Source organism: Petaurus breviceps, unplaced genomic scaffold (genome assembly GCF_028583685.1).
Source record: "Petaurus breviceps papuanus isolate PSGF00001 unplaced genomic scaffold, PetGlider_PUasm1.0 216, whole genome shotgun sequence".
In the NCBI taxonomy this organism is placed as follows: Eukaryota; Metazoa; Chordata; class Mammalia; order Diprotodontia; family Petauridae; genus Petaurus; species Petaurus breviceps.
Window position 1 is genome coordinate 4,852,605 of NW_027185867.1, and position 18,523 is coordinate 4,871,127.

General features: G+C 41.4%; 1 protein-coding gene across 1 annotated transcript in view; it reads left to right on the forward strand.

Annotated features, from left to right (window-relative positions):
• MICAL3 (microtubule associated monooxygenase, calponin and LIM domain containing 3) overlaps nucleotides 1–18,523 on the forward strand; it is a 246,450-nt gene that overhangs the window by 219,652 nt on the left and 8,275 nt on the right. The window contains exons 37-42 of the mRNA XM_069094298.1: nucleotides 6–116; nucleotides 1,590–1,683; nucleotides 6,036–6,086; nucleotides 15,584–15,649; nucleotides 18,132–18,231; nucleotides 18,377–18,450. Coding sequence (XP_068950399.1) covers nucleotides 6–116; nucleotides 1,590–1,683; nucleotides 6,036–6,086; nucleotides 15,584–15,649; nucleotides 18,132–18,231; nucleotides 18,377–18,450 — 496 coding nt within the window. The remainder of the gene's footprint in view (nucleotides 1–5; nucleotides 117–1,589; nucleotides 1,684–6,035; nucleotides 6,087–15,583; nucleotides 15,650–18,131; nucleotides 18,232–18,376; nucleotides 18,451–18,523) is intronic.

Below are 18,523 nucleotides of genomic sequence, written 5' to 3' on the forward strand. Positions count from 1 at the left end.
TGCAGCAGAGGACCTACACTGAGGAGGAGCTGAACGCCAAACTGACCAGGCGAGTACAGAAGGCTGCTCGGAGACAAGCTAAGCAGGAAGAACTCAAGCGATTACACAGAGCACAGGTAATGTCCTCCAGCTTGCCAATGACAGACAGACCCAAGAAGGACCCTTACCTCTGGTCATCATTATCTGCAGACATGCTTCCTTATCCATTAATCATTCTATGAGATCTCAAGGGTGCCATGAAAGTCAAGAATAAAGAGCAGGAGAAGGGCAACATAGTCTGGTAACCACAGGTCAGAAGTACGTGAATTCAAGTCCTCTGGCCCAAGCTGGCCATGTGACCTGACCCAGTTATTTAACTTCTAAGTGTCCCAACCCATCCATCTCTAAAATCATAAGTTGCAGAACATTTATTGATCTCTATTCATAGAATAGAATCCCCTCTCTGAAAGCTTCCTTATACCGGTGAAATCACATTTGAACTGAAAAAGTAAAGAAAAAAGTGTATGAAACAGGAAAAGCTACAGTCAGTCTCTGAACTGGGTTTTTTTAAAGTAACTTGGGAGACAATCCCACAGTACTGTTTGCATTCATCAGAAAACCTTGGCTTTGTGCAGCCACAGACATTCCAACTTTGTAGAGCTATTAATAAACAAAGGACCAAGTTTGAGGTTTCATAAACTCCTAGACTTGGCCGGATGATTGAAAAAAGCTAGCAAGTTTTATACCGTAAGAATTACCATACCCTTGGATTTTGATCTAAGTAAAGATTGGTTATGTACCATCTAACCTATAAAAACCCAATATTGCAAAGTTCCTGCCCCAATTTTTTTTTGAGGGGGGAAGTCAAGGCAACTGGGGTTAAGTGACTTGCCCAGCATCACACAGCTAGTAAGTGTCAGGTGTCTCAAGCCAGATTTGAACTCAGGGGCGGTGTTCTATTCACTACACCACCTAGCTGCCTCCCTGCTACAATTTTTCTAAACAAATAGGAAATGTTGTTAATTCCCATTTTTAACTTACATATCTCAAAGGAATTAAGTAACTAATGAAAATTTTAAAATATGAGAAATGATTTTTTCTTTGTTTTCTTTATACTTATATACTTTAAGAGTTTCACCACTTAGCCTTCTCTCCTCCAAACTAAATGATCCTAGTTCTTTTTATTGTTACTCTTTGGTTGGTTTTTTCTAACACCAAGTAATTTTTTTTTTCCTCTGAATCATCTTCTGGTGCTTGAGCCATATGTGAGCCATTATAAACAAAATAAAGTAATTTGTTTGTGCTATTATACTGTTTACACATAGTAGCCAAGCATTAGAAGATGGGATACTTATGTCCAAGAAAGAATAAAATAAATATAATGATGTTATGGACAAGAGAAATATGTTAAAGGAATTTTTGCACTACAACCTTGATGATGGCAAACTCATGTGGAAATGTTGTCCCTGTTAGCATTGGATCCTTTTCTTTTCTCTTTGCATACCTAGTTATTCCTCATTTTGTAATTTTGTAATTTGATTTTCTCCCTCAATATTAGGAGATAGGACAGAAAGAGAGGTGCACACTAATTCTTCCTTGGCCCCTGGCAGATTATCCAACGACAGCTGGAGCAGGTGGAGGAGAAGCAGAGGCAGCTGGAGGAGAGAGGAGTCGCGGTGGAAAAGGCTCTCCGTGGTGAAGCAGGTGCCGTCTTAGTTTGGGTTGGTTGTTTGGTGGGATTTGCACATCTCTCTCTCCTTTCCCCACAGTGTAAATCTCTGGTGTTGTTTTACAAGGGATCCTAGCACCACTGGAAGGAAACTCCTCCTCTGGTGATAGGATAGCTTCCCCTTACCTGGAACTCAGTTCTGTTTCCCAACAGAATTCACCAATTCTCTTTATTTCCAAGTTTCTGTAGCTTCTTGCTTGTTTGAGGAAGATCAGTATCCCTTTCTTGGTCTGCCCCAAGGTATGGACCTATTCATTGGCCCCGGTATGAAGCTTCCCAGTGTCTGGGGAGTGAATTTCACCCACTTATGGGTGGGCACTGATCTTTACCAGGACATCTTACTATTTCCTCGCCTCATGTTTCTGAAAAGGAATTAGCATAAAATGAAGCTGACTTGTTTTCTCTAGTGCTCCAAGGGTCACAAAAGAAGGGAGAGCCCTACAAGGAACCATCACAGAACTGGCCTGCATAGGTGTCCCACCAGCCACCCCACATCCTTTCTTCCCAGTGGCCTTACCCTCAAGCTGCGCCAAGCAAAGTTGGGGACATTGCTGCCCAGAGCTCCCACTACCCACTGCAGTTAGTTCAGTTCAGAGTTCCTTCTTAGAACAAATCTAGTTTCCATGGCCAATCTCATCCATGACATTGACTAGAGAGAATGTCTGTTGCCTCAGATTTGCCCTGTGTTTTCCTACCTAGCCAGCCCCACAGGTCATTATCATTAGTCTGCAAAGTAATGTCTTGCTGATTTAAGATCCTGGACCTAATGGCCAAGCACAGTTGTTGGATGTCAAGGGTTCTAATAAACCCAGAGAAGAAAGAAGAGACCTAGGAGTGAACGTGTGATTGTATGATTCGTAGGTAGCAGAACCATAACCATGACTGAGGGACCAGAGGAGAGCCCCAAATTGAAAACCAGGAATATTCAGCAGGGTGGATTCTGTTCCCAGAACCTACCTAAGCCTTTGGAAAATAGCCAGCCAGAGTCACGCAAAGTAGCAGGATCACGGATCGCCATCTTGCTTGAGAATCAGAGGATATTCCTGGGCAACTTCTTACATATTCTTTAAGTAATCTCCCTGAAGGACTGGGATTTGTCTGAGATGAGGGCTTGGGTTGCTGTTTGTGACTGTTCTTGGCAGGGTGGCCTTACGAAGTGGCAGACCTTCCTCTTTTAGGAAGCACCCGAGGGCCTAGGAATGAGCAGCTTCGCACTCCAGATTCTGATCATTCACAGCTGGTTGCCCCACACCCTCTGAGGTTGTAAGCACAAAGGAACCTAACCAGCTCTTTTGCAGTTCTGAGTTTTCGGCTTTACCCTATGTGTAGCTCAAGCTACCAAATAAGGCAGAGAGCCTCTGAACCCTGGGCGATCTGCCATAGAACAAGGTTTACAAAGTCTCACAGCTAGACAAGTACTGTCCCCATCAGGAGGTTAAATGAAGATGCTGTTAATGCAGACTTTCCATAAGAAGAACTTGGGCCCCTCCTATGAGCCAAGATGGTGCGCGTATTGCCCTCTGCTTTGGCTTTGCTAACTCATTCTTTCTTGGCCTCCTGGACAAAAACTTGCTTCTCCATTCTTCAAGAGTGATGGGGCCAACCCATCACAGTAACCTCCATCTGACACTCAGCCACTTAATGGGCCACTTCCTCTGTGATGCTGCAGTTTTTCCCATTTCCCAACAGATGATGAAAGGAAACCCTTTCTTTCTCCTCTTTATTTCCTCCTACAGATTCTACAGATTCCTTCTACCAAGGTGAAAAGTCATTAGTGGATCTGACGGTGAACAATCAAAATGAATAATTTAAGAGTCAGGATTTATATTTCATGGTTAATATATTCCTCTGCTTTGGGATATTCCTCAGTCAAAAAATCCTGAGGCTGCTTGTTAAACTTAATATGGTACTTCCTTAATGTGGCACCTGGTCTCTGCGTTATAATTAGGCTAATGCTCTGCTTCAAAAACCCCTTCAGCCTTTTAATCTCTTTATATGTAACCCAAGAACCAAAGAAAATAGAAATTCCCTAAGGATTCTCATTGAAATTTTCTAATAATGTATCCACTTTAATTTTCACAAACATGTATAGGTGAAAGGACCTCTACCTCAGGAAGGTCAGCATTTAAGCCAGAGAGATGAAAAATGTTCTCTTTTTAAAGCCCTGCTTAAGTTTTCGTATTTCTCTTGGAAAAAAAAGTCTCATAATCCATTAGCTACCACCACAAGAGTGAATTTTCAAATCCACCCTTATTCCAAATAATCATCTTATTTCTTCCTTTTCTTGTTTTAAACTCATCCTTCCTAAGGCTGGACTTGTATTAAAATCCACAAACTTTGCTTGTTGACTTCCTTTCATATTCCTCTATCCTTCGTTCTCCTTTTTATCATTCTCATTGCTCATTTGAGCTCTGTCTAGTTTGTTTCTAGCTTTCCTGCAGGGAGATGCCCTTAGCTGACTATGATGATCCAGGGCATAAAAGAGTAAGACCTCATCTCCATCCGCTGAGGCCTGTGCTAGGTCAAATATAGCAACATATTGTGTCATATCTAACACATTATTATTTCCCAAGACTGCCTGGGATCAGACTTTTTTTTATGTGATCTACACTGCCAGAGAAAAGAACCAAGTAAGTATCCACTAACCTAACCAGTAGTAGAATATAAATAAGGTAAAACATTGTGCAATTCACTGGTTGTCCAAGGTTCTCTTGCATCTGGATCCCAGGGAAGTGTAGACCCAGGAATACCAGTGAGTATCTTAGGTCATCTTTTACATTGGCATGTTGGTCCTGATCCGGACCTGAAACCACTGACTTAACCTTGAACGTGGAATAAGTTGAACAGCACTTCAGCCGACCACATTCTGTTCTCTAATACTTATTTTCATCTCTGCCCAATGTTCAAAGGGGAAATCTCTTACTCATGAGGTAATAAAAATGGCAGAACCAAAGTAGGAGGTGAAAGTTTGAAGTGGGACCATGGCATCGTTTTGGTCTGCTGCATCTTCTATTCTAATTCTGGGGCATCAGCCTCAGCAGCTAAGCTCCTAGAGTCATCCATTGGCTCCTTTCTCCATCCACTTCTTCCTTCTTGAACATAAGAGAAACTGAAATCCATGACTGGACAACAGCGGTCAGTATGCGGTGATGAAAATGTCCAAGCATCATGGAAGAAGGTATTTTGGAAAGCTCGACACCAGTTGTATCAGGGCAAACAGGATTTGGAGGCTGTGGTTGCATGAAAAAAGCCTGTGTGCCATTTCAGAATGAACAAAGTCCAAGGAGAAGGCAAGGTATTTCATAGAGAAATGGCCCCATTGTTAGACCAGAGATCATGACTTTGTCTCAAGATAAACAGCAAGGTTTCCTTAGCTCCATGTGTGTCTAGAAGAAAATAAAAAGGTTCCAGAGTGTTGTTGTGGGAATTCTTGGGGTTAACAGTTTTCCTCTTATTAAAAATAAGAGGTTGCTGACCTTGCAGGTTCTTATAAGACCTCTTCCTTTATCATTTCAATGTAGGGCCTACACTAGTCTTCAGTATTCATTGACTTCTTCAATAAATAATTATTGAGTACCTTCTGTATGCAGGGTACTGATCTTCTGATCTATCCTGGCACTTTCTCAAATTTTTCCTGGTTTGGGCATTTTGTGAAGGATCCGTGGGACACGACTCTGAAAGAAATGGTTTCCTGAACAAACGCCGGTAATATTGTCTTCCTAATGGAAGATCTGTAGTGCAGGGACTTTGAGAAATCTTTCCCTAGCAGGCCTATCTTCAACTTTCACAGATTCTGAATCGTCACAAGTAACTCTCCATCCTAGTTTCTTGCTAGCCAACATGTCTATATACCTTCTGTCTCTCATATATTGTCTTCCCCTCTCAAAATCTGCAAAATTTTCACTGTGCCATGTGACCCTGGGCAAGTCGCTTAACCCTCAATTGCCCTCCAAAAAGCAAAAGAAATAATTTTTTTCACTGTGGTGCTGAGATGCTGCAGATTGTTCAGTCATAGACCTTAACATTTTTTAAAAAAGCCAGTATGAAGTGTTACGAACCAGAAGCACATTTGCAGCAAATCCTGAGCCAGCATGGATAAGAACTCCCTGGCTATCGACTGTGCCTTCCCCTGGTTCTCCAGTGTATGCTCTTGGAATGTATGTAAAGAAATCTGTAAAGACTGCTGATTCCTTGCTATTATCTGCCTCTCCTGCTATGTGTGTGTGTGTGTGTGTGTGTCTCTATCTTCATGTTGCTCTGACTTGGCGGGGAGGGCAGGAGGGTTATCTGCTCCAGTAACTCTCTCTTCACCAATTCCTTGTTATAGACTATTGGGGAGAGTCTTATTACAGTGACATCATCGACTTGCATCTGGGTGGTATGTATAGCAGCATTTCTTGTTGGCACTAACCCTGCTGACACTCCTCCCCTACCCTGTCTCCCCATCCCTTGCTCATAAACAAGAGGAAATAAGCCTTGTAACCAAATGGCAAATGCACAGTCCCTTTTCCAGCTCAACTGAGATATACTCTAGGTACCCCTTAGGCCACAGATACTCTAGGAAAGAATTTTGAAATGGTTTATTCTGCTCAATTTTTCACACCAAAATTTCATAGCCCCTAACCTAGTTCTGTCACATATTAAAAGAAATGTTTTGGGGCAGCTAGGTTGGCACAGTGAATAGAGTACCGGCCTTGGAGTCAGGAGGACCTGAGTTCAAATCTGACCTCAGACATTTAATACTTACTAGCCATGTGACCTTGGGCAAGTCACTTAACCCCAACTGCTCTGCCTTCCCCCCTCCAAAAAAAAAAGTGTTTTGTTTTGTTTTTCCTATTCCGAAGTAAGGTCCCTTTCAGTTTTAACCTCCTCCATATCCTACAAGTTTTACTTTCCTTATTGTACATAAGTTCAATATAAGTTTTTTTCAGGATCCTATTTCTGGGATAACAGGCTCAAACCTTTTTGAGTGAGAATATTCTCATTTTTCCTAAGTGATATAGCACAAAGTTCCCAAAGATGAATTTCAGATATGCCAAAAGTGTGTGGGATCCTCCTCCCTTTGATTTCTATATATATTCACTGGCCTGAAACAAGACTCCATTAAATACCAAAGTTGCAGAGTTGTCTCTAAATGCTTCCAGTGTTTGTCTCTTAAGTGTTTAAGTATTTTTCCATTTATATCTCTAAGTCCCCATGTTTTTATTAACTTGGAAAATTTTGAGCCCAAAATTCTTTAGGTTTAACTAAGGCCTTGCCAGCAAGACATTCAAATGGCTAGATTTTCATTCCTCCATCTTCAATTAGGTCCTTATCATCCTCTTTTTAAAGACTTCTTGCCCAAAGTTCAGCAAAGAATTTACAAGATAGAAAAGACAGAGGAAGATAAATTTATCCTCCATCCTTCTTACCTGAGCCCCATTCTTCTAAGAACAATCTCCTCTGATTTTTTTTTTTCATTTTAAAAAACATCATTCTATGGTTGCTGTTGCAGTATTGTGGGATTCACCTCCTCTTTAATGAGCTGCTAGGAAATACCCATAACAGTCCAAAATATTCTCCCTTGAAACAATACAAGTCACAGACCTCTCTTGCTATTGTTGATTATTCCTGATCTATGAATCAGTGCCTTGCCTCTCTGGGAGCCTATCCTCCAGTTAATAAATTTCATTCAGCGAGGTCATCCCTGGCTGCCTAGACTTGTGAGCACCACAGATCCTTTGCTACCTTTGGGGACATCAGTGTCCCTGTTTACTCGATGCTGTAAAAGGGCTGATGCTAAATTCCAGTTAACCTATCCCACTCCCCATCTAATATCCTCATTAGTCCTTCCTCCTTCTAACACTCGTGGGGACAAGGGAGGGGTGGAGAAAATGCTTCCCAAATCAAAACTGATGTATGAAACAGTGTTTTTAAAATCCCGGTAAAATCTTTTATGTTTAAAATAAAGCCCCCAGCCAGTGTTACTGCTGCCACAAAAGGTGAGGTGCTATTTGCTTTCTACATAATACAAGATTTAGGGGATCACACTTAATAGGCCAGTTTCATGTTCTGGTCCTAACCTACTGCTTGTTGCACGTAGGAATCTAAAAAGTTTCAGAGGCAACTAATAATAACAGGAAAGAACTTCACTCTTAAAACTGATTTCAAACTTCATGGAAAACCATCATCTTCCAGTTTGGACAGCCACCTATAAAATAACATTACCACTGTTATTTATATGCCTTCACTTCTCTTATTAAAAGATCCCACCCTCATCCCATTCTGATTTTCTCCTTGCCTTTTGTGGTGTCTGTCAGTCCTGTAGAGGATATTGGACCATTCCATATCTGTGAGGGGATACTATAACCCCAATACGAGGACAAAAGAAATGAGCTTTAGATACCATTCTTTCTAAGATGCTGTAAAAGTGAGTGTCTATATACCACCGACCTAGAAGAACGAATTCAGTTTGCAATTGCCTCTGGCATTTCAAGCTGGGAATATGCTGTATCTGTTACCTAAAAAGCCCCTAATCTGGTATCTGCCATGGTGCTAAGGCACCTGATTCCGCCTTTATTCTTATGTTCTAACAGAGCTGTTGAGGCATCATTTGGTAATCCGTAATATGGGTCTTACTTGTCCTTTAGGTAGTAAAGTGAGACACTCGGCAGTCCGTGTTTAGGGATGCTGAGTTTGTGTCTTTGGGAAGAATTGCTAAATCAGATTCCTAACCCTCAGTCCAACGTTGATCATCAAAATCTGTTTCAAAAGAAAGCCAATACTTTTTGAACTCACTGAGTTATGTAGAATTAAAGCTTTCCTTTACCGAAAAACTGAAATTGGTGGCGGAAAGAGAAATGAGCCAGGAGCACGAACGATAACCCTGAAGAGAAAGAGAAGGGCCCAAGAGCTCCCAAGGACACTTCCTTTTCTACCCCACAGCATTGTAAAGTGACATTCCCCCAGTCTTTGGAATATGAGGCCATTGAGCAATCTCTCCCAGTGAAAACCTTCCTTTGGAAAGGATTAGTCTCCTCAGGTTTGTAGCCCACACCTAGTCTCAGTTTCAAAGACCTCAGCTTTCTTCTGATCCATCCCCAGGAAGCTGGAAAGACAGAATTCATGTCCAAATGTTCTTAGAGGGTTGGGATGTGATTTCCTTTCTTTATTTCCCGGTGAGTGCTGCTCCTCTTCCTCCTTTGAATGAGAGTGCGTGCACACCTCTTTGTTCTGTTTGCTTTCCTCTCCTTGATATTGTATTTTAATTTTCCTTCCAAGTATTAATCAGATTCTAGTTTATTAGAAAACTGGAAATCCTAGAAGTTTTGCAGCACACACACAGAATCTCAAATTTTGCACTCATTTTTCCCCCCTTTCCACTTCTAGCTCCAGTCTGGAGATCATGACTAAGGCATCTCTTCTCTAGCCCTAAGAGCCATCCATTTGCATATAGATTAAGGATGCCTCATCAGGTGTCTTCTAGAACCCTATATCTTATGTCACAGAAACTTCCTCTTTCCATGCAGATTGGTTTTTTGTTTGACTCTGTGGTAGGGGATAGCATTGGGGTTTTTCTGTGCTTTCTTCTAGGTGGTAGTATAATGTTCTCAGCCATACCCTGAAAGAGTCTAATTTATAGTCAAGTACATGTGAAAATGGAGACTATTAGAAGTAGGGGCATATTAGTTTGGGGAAGCAGAAAGGTCTCCTTTGGCCTTATGGATAAGTGCTAAAAATATACCAACCCAACCAAAAGAAAAAAAGTTTTGTCAACCCAGTCTCTTTTTATTCTGTATAGCTTGCACAGCGCAAAGAAAATAAATGGAAGCTACATTCTTTAATCTTATACCACCAGAGATTTTTCCCAACCCTGGTCATGTTACTATGTACAGGTTTGTAGTTGATTGTGATGGGACCTGATTTCCAGTGACTTACAATATGAATTTCTCTGAGTCTTCCCTTCCCCAGATGTAAAATGGATTTGTTTGGTGGTGGTGGTGTTTTTTTTTTTTTTACTAAAGCCCATAATTTCAGGGGCTCAGGGAAGTCCCAGCAAGGAAGCTTCTTCTCCCAATGTAAGTCTTTAGCTGCTCTAAATGAGTCCTGGGGCACTGAAGGGTTGTGTGGCTTGTGCAATCACATGACTGTGGTCATTAAAGGAAGGATGATCTGCCAACATTGGTATAGCATTGAGCCTAGATTCAGCCTGTTACAGAAGAAAGAAAATGATGTTATTACTACCAAAAAACCAAGACAAGAAACTAGAGCCCCCCTCTCAGGATGAGGGACCTGCCCTTATCTAAACAGGAAAAAAAAAAAACAGTTCAGGTGTCAGTCAGAAGTAGTCTAAGTGCGTGGCTCCTTGTAGGGGCTTTCCTTGAAGGATAACATATATTTATTAAGTGCCTAAGATAGGCAGGAAGACCAACCAGTAAGCCATGTCAATAGTCCAAGAATAAGATGGTAAGGATGTTCACAGCAGTATCAGAGGAAAGAAGAAGGCATATTTGAGAACTGTCAGAAAGGCAGAATCAACAGGAAAGCAAAAGATTGGATTGGGGGGGTTTGAAAGTGAGGAGTCAAGGATGAAACCTAGATTGTGAGCCCAAGGGACTGGGAAGATGGTGGTGCCTTCAGCAGAAAGAGGCGAATCTGAGATGGGGAAAGTTTTGGGGAGAAAGTTCATAAGTTCCACTTTGGACATGTTGAATTTAAGATGTCCATAGGATGTCCAATTAGAGATAGTTAATAGGCAGATGTGGCCTGGAGGCTAGCAGAGAGGTTAGAACTGGCTAAGTAGATCTGAGAATCATTATCATGGAGATAATTAAATCCATGGGAGATATCACTAAGTAAAATAGTATAGAGGGAGAAGAGGAGGGCCCAGGACAGGGTCATGTGGAACATGAGTATTTATCAGGCATGGCCTGGATGAAGAACCAGCAAAAGAAAATGAGAAATGATCATATAGATAAAGAATCAGGAGAGAGCAGTGTCATGAAAACCTGGAGAGAAGGAAGTATTAAAGAATAGAAGAATGATAGCATCCCATGCTACAGAGGGGTCAAGAAAAGGCTAAGGGTTAAGGAAAGGTCGGTAGGTTTGCCTTTATGAGATTATCAGCACTTTAGAAAGAGCAGCTTCACAGGTTTAGGATTAGACTAAAATGAGAGACTGGTAGATCACCTAACATTGAACAATAAGGAATTCACCTCTTGCCCTTAGGAAAGTTTGCAGCTCTGCTTCAGATAAACAGATGGCTTTATCGCTGTATAGAAACACATCTGATCAAAGGCTGCAATGACATGCATGGCAGTGGGACATCCATCAAGTCTGAGGGGCTCGGCTCCTTATGACTGGTTTTTATACCATAGGCCTCTGGGAAAACATACACCCTGAACCAATCAAGTCTCAGGGTCTGGTTTCCCTGCAATTTAGAGAAAAACCTACCTGTCCTATATGGCAGGAACTCAAGGAGATGTTCCCAACCCCATAAGGCAGTTCTGCACAACATGCAGCCCACCAAAGCAGCCTGCAGGCAGTGTGTTGTCCAGACTTGTTTTACATCCTCTACATTTTTTACAAGCCACTTGCAGCCCATGGGCCAAATGTTGTATGAGCATGCCATAGGGAAAAAAAACCTAGTACACAAAAAGGCAGCAGAACAGGCCCCCTTCCCTTCCTGTTCACTGACATTCTGCTGTTCCAACAACCTGCTTTAGATCCAAACTGGTCCAGATGAAGAAGGATCCGGGAGATGGGATATGAAATTATTCAGTGCATTCCACTGAAAAATGGTTCAAGATACTGGATAGTCAATATCTTATATCTGTTTATATTTCATAATCTCTTATCTCCCAAGCCTCCAGAGGTGACAGAGAAATGAAGCTTTGATGACAAAAGTTGTAACAAATAATAAAGGAAATATGGCACAAGAGGAAGAGGTTTGATTTTTTTTTTCAAGGAAAGAAAGAGCCGTACAAACCTCAAGAATACTGAAGAGTTCAAGAATAATTCAACCTCACACCTCTAGGAAGAATGAGACTGAAGGAGTCCAGTTGGCTGATACACAATTATATGACAGGGATTGAGCCTAAGCTTCTGATACAACAGAAAAACAGGGGCAAGGATCGGAAAAGTAAGACTTGTGCATAGAAAGCTACTTCAACAAACACTTATTAATTTCTTCCTCTATACAAGCATTTTGCTAGACACTTGTAGAGACAGAAGGTTTGGAAAAGACCCAGAGCTACAATTCAGCAGAAGTAGGAGATTCATTCAGTCAAGCAAGCATTGAAGTACCAACTGTTTGCCGGTCACTGCTAAGTGTTGAAATTACAAAAGCAAAAGTGAAATAGTTCCAGCCCTGGAGAAACTTCCATTGTATCAGAAAAGATGACTTGCACATATATCGGTATATACACAACAGACAAAAGGTAATCTTACAATAGGGGTGAAGCGCTAGCATCTGGAGAGACCAGGAAAGGCCTCATGCCTCTGTGCCTATCATGGCACAGATAATACTTGGTAAGTCCTTGTAAACATCCAGATGTAGCGTACTAGAAAGGCACAGAAACTTGATTGTGAGAAAAGAGAAGAGCTCTGTTTCCCACTTGTAGTGAGTGCCTCTTACTCTTAAGAGTCAATGAAAAAAGCAGACAGCTCTCATTTCTCCAAAAAATAGTATGCTCCATTCAAGCTTTGTATTATGTGTGATCTGTTCCCCCACTATTCTCTTATTCCCTTGCCTGTAAAGCTCATTTCTCCCACCTCCTGTCTCAGTGTTTGACCTACTTCTGATTGCTTTTGATAGCCTTCCTACTCCCAACTCCCGATCACTCTAGCATGAGCCACTCCCTTTCTTATGACTATAAAATACCCCTACCCACTCTACTGCTATCATCCTCACTTTTCAGAGTCAAATCTAACATCAGGGTCTATACTCTCCCTCATCTCTGCTTCCTTCTTTCCATTCTCATTACCCTCACCCAAAATTTTCTTTACCTCTGGTCTGGACTAATATTTTATCTTCCTAATTGGGCTTCCTGCTTCCAGTTGTTGGATTTTTGTTTTTGTTTTTCCATTGCCTCCCAAATGAAATACAAACTCTAAATTCTTCATCTGTAAAATTAAGAGGTCAAATGAGATGATTTCTGAATGTCCTTTCAGATCTAAGTCTTCTGATCCTTGTCTCCCTACATCAAACTCCAACCCACCTTTCCATCCTTATCTTCTTCACACACTACACTCTAACCAAACTATACTGCACAGACTTTTAGTCTTCTGCCTCCCTTCCTTTGCCCATGCCATCCCCCAAATATAGAATGAATCTTTAGCAAATCTCCACTTGTTAAAATCTTCATCCTTCACAGGTACCACCTCCTCCATTAAACTGTCCCTGATTCTCCCTCCTCTCCCTTCCCCCTCTGCCCTGATTCCATTGACCATTCTCTTTGGCCTCTCCAATGCCTCTACTCATATTCTAACTGCATCATAGCTATTTGTATGTGATAATTCCCCACCATCATATTGTAATTTTTCAAGTATAGATTATTTCATTCTTCTTCTTTATATCTCCAGTGCCAAAAAAATGCTTTCCTTGTTCATCTCTTTTTCTTTCCTGTTATCTCACACCAAACAGCAACCATAGATATAAGAGCTTCCTGCGTAGCACCCACCATTTATAGCCATTTAATGCTATCCCCTCTACTTGAATTTTTGTTTTCCTAATTTCATCTCTCAATCATCCCATGTATGCTTTTATCATCTAAAAAAAAATTGTATAGCATGTGGTTAATACTGCAATATATTTTAGGGGGGCATATTTTTCCTGAAAGGAGGGGAGGGACTAAAAATGGCATTTTGTGTGCCTAAGAATAGTGACATTCATCCTGTACTTGTATAGTTAGGAAAGTGTCTTAATTTTGTTTGTGTATTGATGTCTTCTGCCCCTTGCCATTGAATTTGGACCGTATTCTAATTCTCGTTAAGACCTCTTCTTGTGCCTTAAAAAGACGCAGTAAGTCAATTTGAATAGGAATGCAACCACTTTTTTTAACCATTGGTATACATACTACATTCCTAAAAGAATAAGACTGAAAGCAGTCTCATCCAGGACTTTTTATGGGAATACTTCAAAGTGACTATTAGCTTTTTAAATGAGCCATGCCTAACTAATTACAACTGGTGTATATATATTATAACCTTCAATATCACTTATATTTGGTATGTAGATTTTAACCAAAAAAATCAAAAGAAGGTATGGAATACAGGCTCTGTTCAGGGTATTCTTGAGTGTCAGAAGGAAAAGGAATATTGTCCCTGCCTAAGGGAGCTTGTAGTCTAAGCTGAACTCTGCACAGCCAGCAGGCTTAAAGATGGGATCACTTGCTCTGTAAGTTGGACCTGCCTTTTCTTCTTGAAGCCTTTAAGAGGCTGAACATCACTACGTTTTCCTGTCAAAAGTGAGAAACATTCCAATTTGTACAGTTGGTATTAGATAAGGTAGGGCCTTCTCAGCCAGTAACTCAACTCTTCATTCCTTTGTGTTAGCTTAAAATAAGATGGAATCTTAAGTCTTCTGCTAAAAAGAGCTCAGCCCTGCTTGTTCCCTCAGAAATGTGCTGTTCTGTGCCTGTTCAGACCGCGACACTGTCTTAGAATTGAACATCACATCCTGAGCTGTGTGTTGTCTCCTTTTGTGTGCCTTTAGTTCTGTGATGGTCCCTTGCTGATTCCCCTCCCTTTTCAGTAACCATCCAGGTCTTTACCCTCAAAGTTGTCTCTTTCCATACCATCCCTCTCAACTGCCCTGTGCCTCTCCTTGGCCTGTTAGTTTCTGTTGTGTTCTGTTAGCTTACATTCTTGTTTCAGTCCTATAGTCCAAATTCTAACAGCCTTTCCCTAGCTTTGGAAATCAAGCCCCCTTACCACAATGGAAGGTAGCTTTTAAAAGAGTCAGTAGGGGAGGAGGAGGGACTGGGTATTCTCTAATCTCAGAGAATGCCACAATTTGCTGGTGAATGTTTTACCCTTCAGCCCAGCTCAAAGCAGTACTAACATCAGACTCATTGGTGCCATCAAAAATGTTTGGGCGCTATATCTCTGCTGAGTTCCTTTCAGTAGGCATGGCAGACTGGATGACTTTAGACTTCTCTCCTACCCTTTAGTTTCTACCTCTGGCACATATTACACTGAGATCTTTGGATCCAGATAGATAGATAGAGTTTGCTTGGGTTTGGCTGTTATTTCACCTGCAAAATCAGAGAACTTTCCTACATACCAATTTGATCTCCCCTACATGTCCCTGACCCAGATAGGCTCACAAGTGCACAAGCCTACCCAAGATATGTGGGTACTTGAGAAGTAAAAGCCCATCATTCCAGGCCTGACAGACCCCAGTTCTGTAACATCCAAAATTCTCAACATTATTATAGAAGGATTAGAAACTGCCCAGTTTTGCCAAACGTCCCTCTGTCACAGTGGAGGAAATATGTGTGTGTCCTTTGGGGACAAATTTTGCATTCTGTTTCCTGAATTGTATACTTATACCAAAGAATGTTCTGCCTGATCTCCTGGTCTACTCTTGTCTGGTTTCTTTGCTGCTTTTAAAAAAAAGAAAGAAAGAAAGAAAGAAAGAGAAAAGAAAAAAAATAAAGAACTTAATTCATTTGTAGACTTGTTTCCCTTGTTTCTGCTTCTCCATTTTTCGTATTTTTTTCTTTTCTTCTTATTGTTCCTTTCTTTCTCACTTGTATGCTTTTTGTCCTCTGCTTGTCTTTTATTTCACCTTTTCCCTATTCCTCTCCACTTCCAAATTCCTCTTTTTTTTCCTACTTTTCCTGCACCTTGTCTTTCTCCTTTTCCTTCTCTTCCTTGTTTGGTCCTTTGAAGTTGAGCCCAGTGGCGGGACACCACGTCGTAGACCTCCCTCCTTCTGCCCTTGCTGTGTCCATGAAGGTAATGTAACATGATACAATCCCATCCCCACTGCCACGGAGGGGTTCATAGCACTATTAGTCAACCAGTGACCCAATTCCCAGATGTTTCTCTTTCATTCCCTTTCCCTTAAATCCCAGTAATTACCCTCTGTTGCAACTTTTTATTACTGTGGCAGTTTCTTACAAGGTACAGTATCCCTTTGACAATTTGTGGGGGAGGACTAGAATATGGGAGTAGAGGCCAAGTCTGTGGTTTGGGAGAACTATAGTGACCGCCCTAAAAACTTGACACCTCCATTGTTCACTGGGGCTTATGACTTCTCTGATCTTTCAGAGGAACCAGGGATGCAGGTGAGAGAGCCTCCCACCTGTATGACTATGATTTGCATTGCTGAAGTAAAGGAATACTGTGTCCTTACAAAGACTGGTTTGCATAAACATCCTTAAGGTCTTTAAAACCAAAAAACTTCGTACCCCGTGTCTTGCTGAGTGTATTTTTGAATTTGTCTAATTTGGAGTCTGTTGTGATAATTGTCATTGCAAAGGCATGAGGGAAGGGGAAAGGGAGAATGTGATCGTGACTAACCTTGCTAACCTCTTACTCTGCTTTCCATGGCTCTCACATTGACTTTCATCCACCCTTCCTTTTCTCATTGGCTGTGAACAATCTCTACTGTAGTTCATGAGGAGTGTCCAGTTTTCACTCAGTTATTTCTTTCTATTTGGGAGATGGGAAAGGAGGCTTCTCCAGTACCCTCTCATGACTCTGCCACACCATATAGCTTGCATGCCTAAAGGTCCCATCTCCCTCTGGCTATATGGGCATATTGTGCAGAGATGCCCAGAAAAGAATGCTTGGAACTGAGCAGATGGCTAGATTAAAAGCCAGTAACCAAGTCTGTTGGGTTGGGTGAGGAGGGCATTATTCCCTCCAAGACTTGGTCGTATGCTATATCAAGCAATTTGGATCTGTAAACATGGTGATAGCTTTAGTCTTATAGACTGGAAATCCATGATGGGACTTAACCTTTGGAGTGAAGTTGCATGTACAATGGAGCAGAGCATGGACACTAACTCAGACTACTCGTGGGAATGCAATAGTAGACTTCTGCCTTTCCAGACTGTAGCCACCAGGTAAAGACCCAGCTATAACATCTTTTGCTTTGAAAAAAGTTATATTGCCAAAAACAAATTTGTTTTTGAATGGTGTGCCTAGAATGTTAAGCATTAAGAGTATAGGAAAGCAGGAAAAGAGAAGACCATGAGGTTCAAATACGTCATGCACCTAGAAAGAATTTGTGTTTGCTCAAGGAGGAAAGAGATGTCTTTCTAAGGGAACACTGAATAATAATAGGTTAGAATATGTATTTTAGGTTTTGTCTGTTGCTAGGATGACAGTATAATTTTTCTATAGGGTAAAATAGCCAGCCAGTTGAGTCATAGGATAGGGATTTTATTAGTATGGTGAACTCCCAGGTGGGGAAATTTCATTTACCAATGCAGGTTAGAACCTCCTCTATGACTTAAAAGACTGAAACGTTAAGTGATTCACTCAGAATCACATAGCCAATAGGGGTCTAAGGCAGGACTTGAACCTAAGTTTTCCTGGTTTTGGGCCAACTCTGTTCATTATATCACAATACCTAGTAAATCATAGAATGGAAGAAACCTTGAGAGCCTTAGGTAAGACTATACTTAACACTGACCCAAACATAAGAATCCATGTTGCTTTCTAAGTACTTCAAAGGAAATAATTCTGTAAGTTTTAGGTGAATCCAGTTCTAGTATTTGAGAAGCCTGGTGGGTCCACATTCCCTTTCCCACATTTTATGTACACCAGTGGTCTGAAGTGCTTCTCGGTCAAAAAGTGCTTCTTTAGAACTCTTCAACTACAACTGAAACCTGTTAAAATCGGAGGTTTAACTAAATGAGATCTATGTGGCTGTTGTATACTGGAGACAGATTAATTTCATTCTCCGATAGAAAATCTGAAAACTGGACTTAATTGTGGAAGTTCATTCCTCCCATCTCTAGTGTGCCAAAATTTCCATGCTCTTTGTGATAGGACTGCTAAGGCATTAGCCAAACCCGGACAGGCAAAGTACCCCACAGGAAGGAGAAGTTGGTCGATCAGCAGCAAACCTGTGCAAGAAAAGGCATCTTATTATATTAGGCTATCAGTGTATGTGACTTGGAAAGATAGGCAGGGCAGGTGAGATTTGGGGTGGTTTTATTTGATGGTCAGAAGTCTATCAAGTGTAAATGAAAGCATATGGAAAAAATGAATGTCAGAAGCCAATCAGAGAGTGGTTGAAGGATGAGTGGTGGGCTCAGAGTGTTTCAGCAGTTCTCTTCCCATCCTGTGTGCTATAGGTAAACTTAACAGATCTGGCTTGGAAGCGTTCCAGCAGCTCTTGCTTGGCTCTCTTTGCACATTGGCCCCTGTGTTGTAATCCCAATGAGCTAGGAGACGGCAGCTGATTCTTGGTGTCTTTTGACAGGCATGGGGAAGAAAGATGATCCAAAGCTGATGCAAGAGTGGTTCAAGTTGGTACAAGAGAAGAATGCTTTGGTGCGCTATGAGTCGGAGCTTATGATATTGTGAGTAACCAGGGTCTGCGTGTTGTTGTGGGGATGTAGGGGTGGAAGATCTGCTGAGGGCTTATCACCTGCCTACAGCAGAAAGAAGAGACACTTAACCTTGGACATCACTCTCTTGTCTTTGTTTCCCCAACCCACTTTCCAGCGCCCGTGAGCTAGAATTAGAAGACCGGCAGAGTCGATTACAGCAAGAGCTCCGGGAACGGATGGCTATAGAAGGTAAAAAACGTTGGTTGTTGGCAGGTTGGTTCCTTCTTGTCCATGTCCTGTATTTATATAAAGCCTTTGGCTT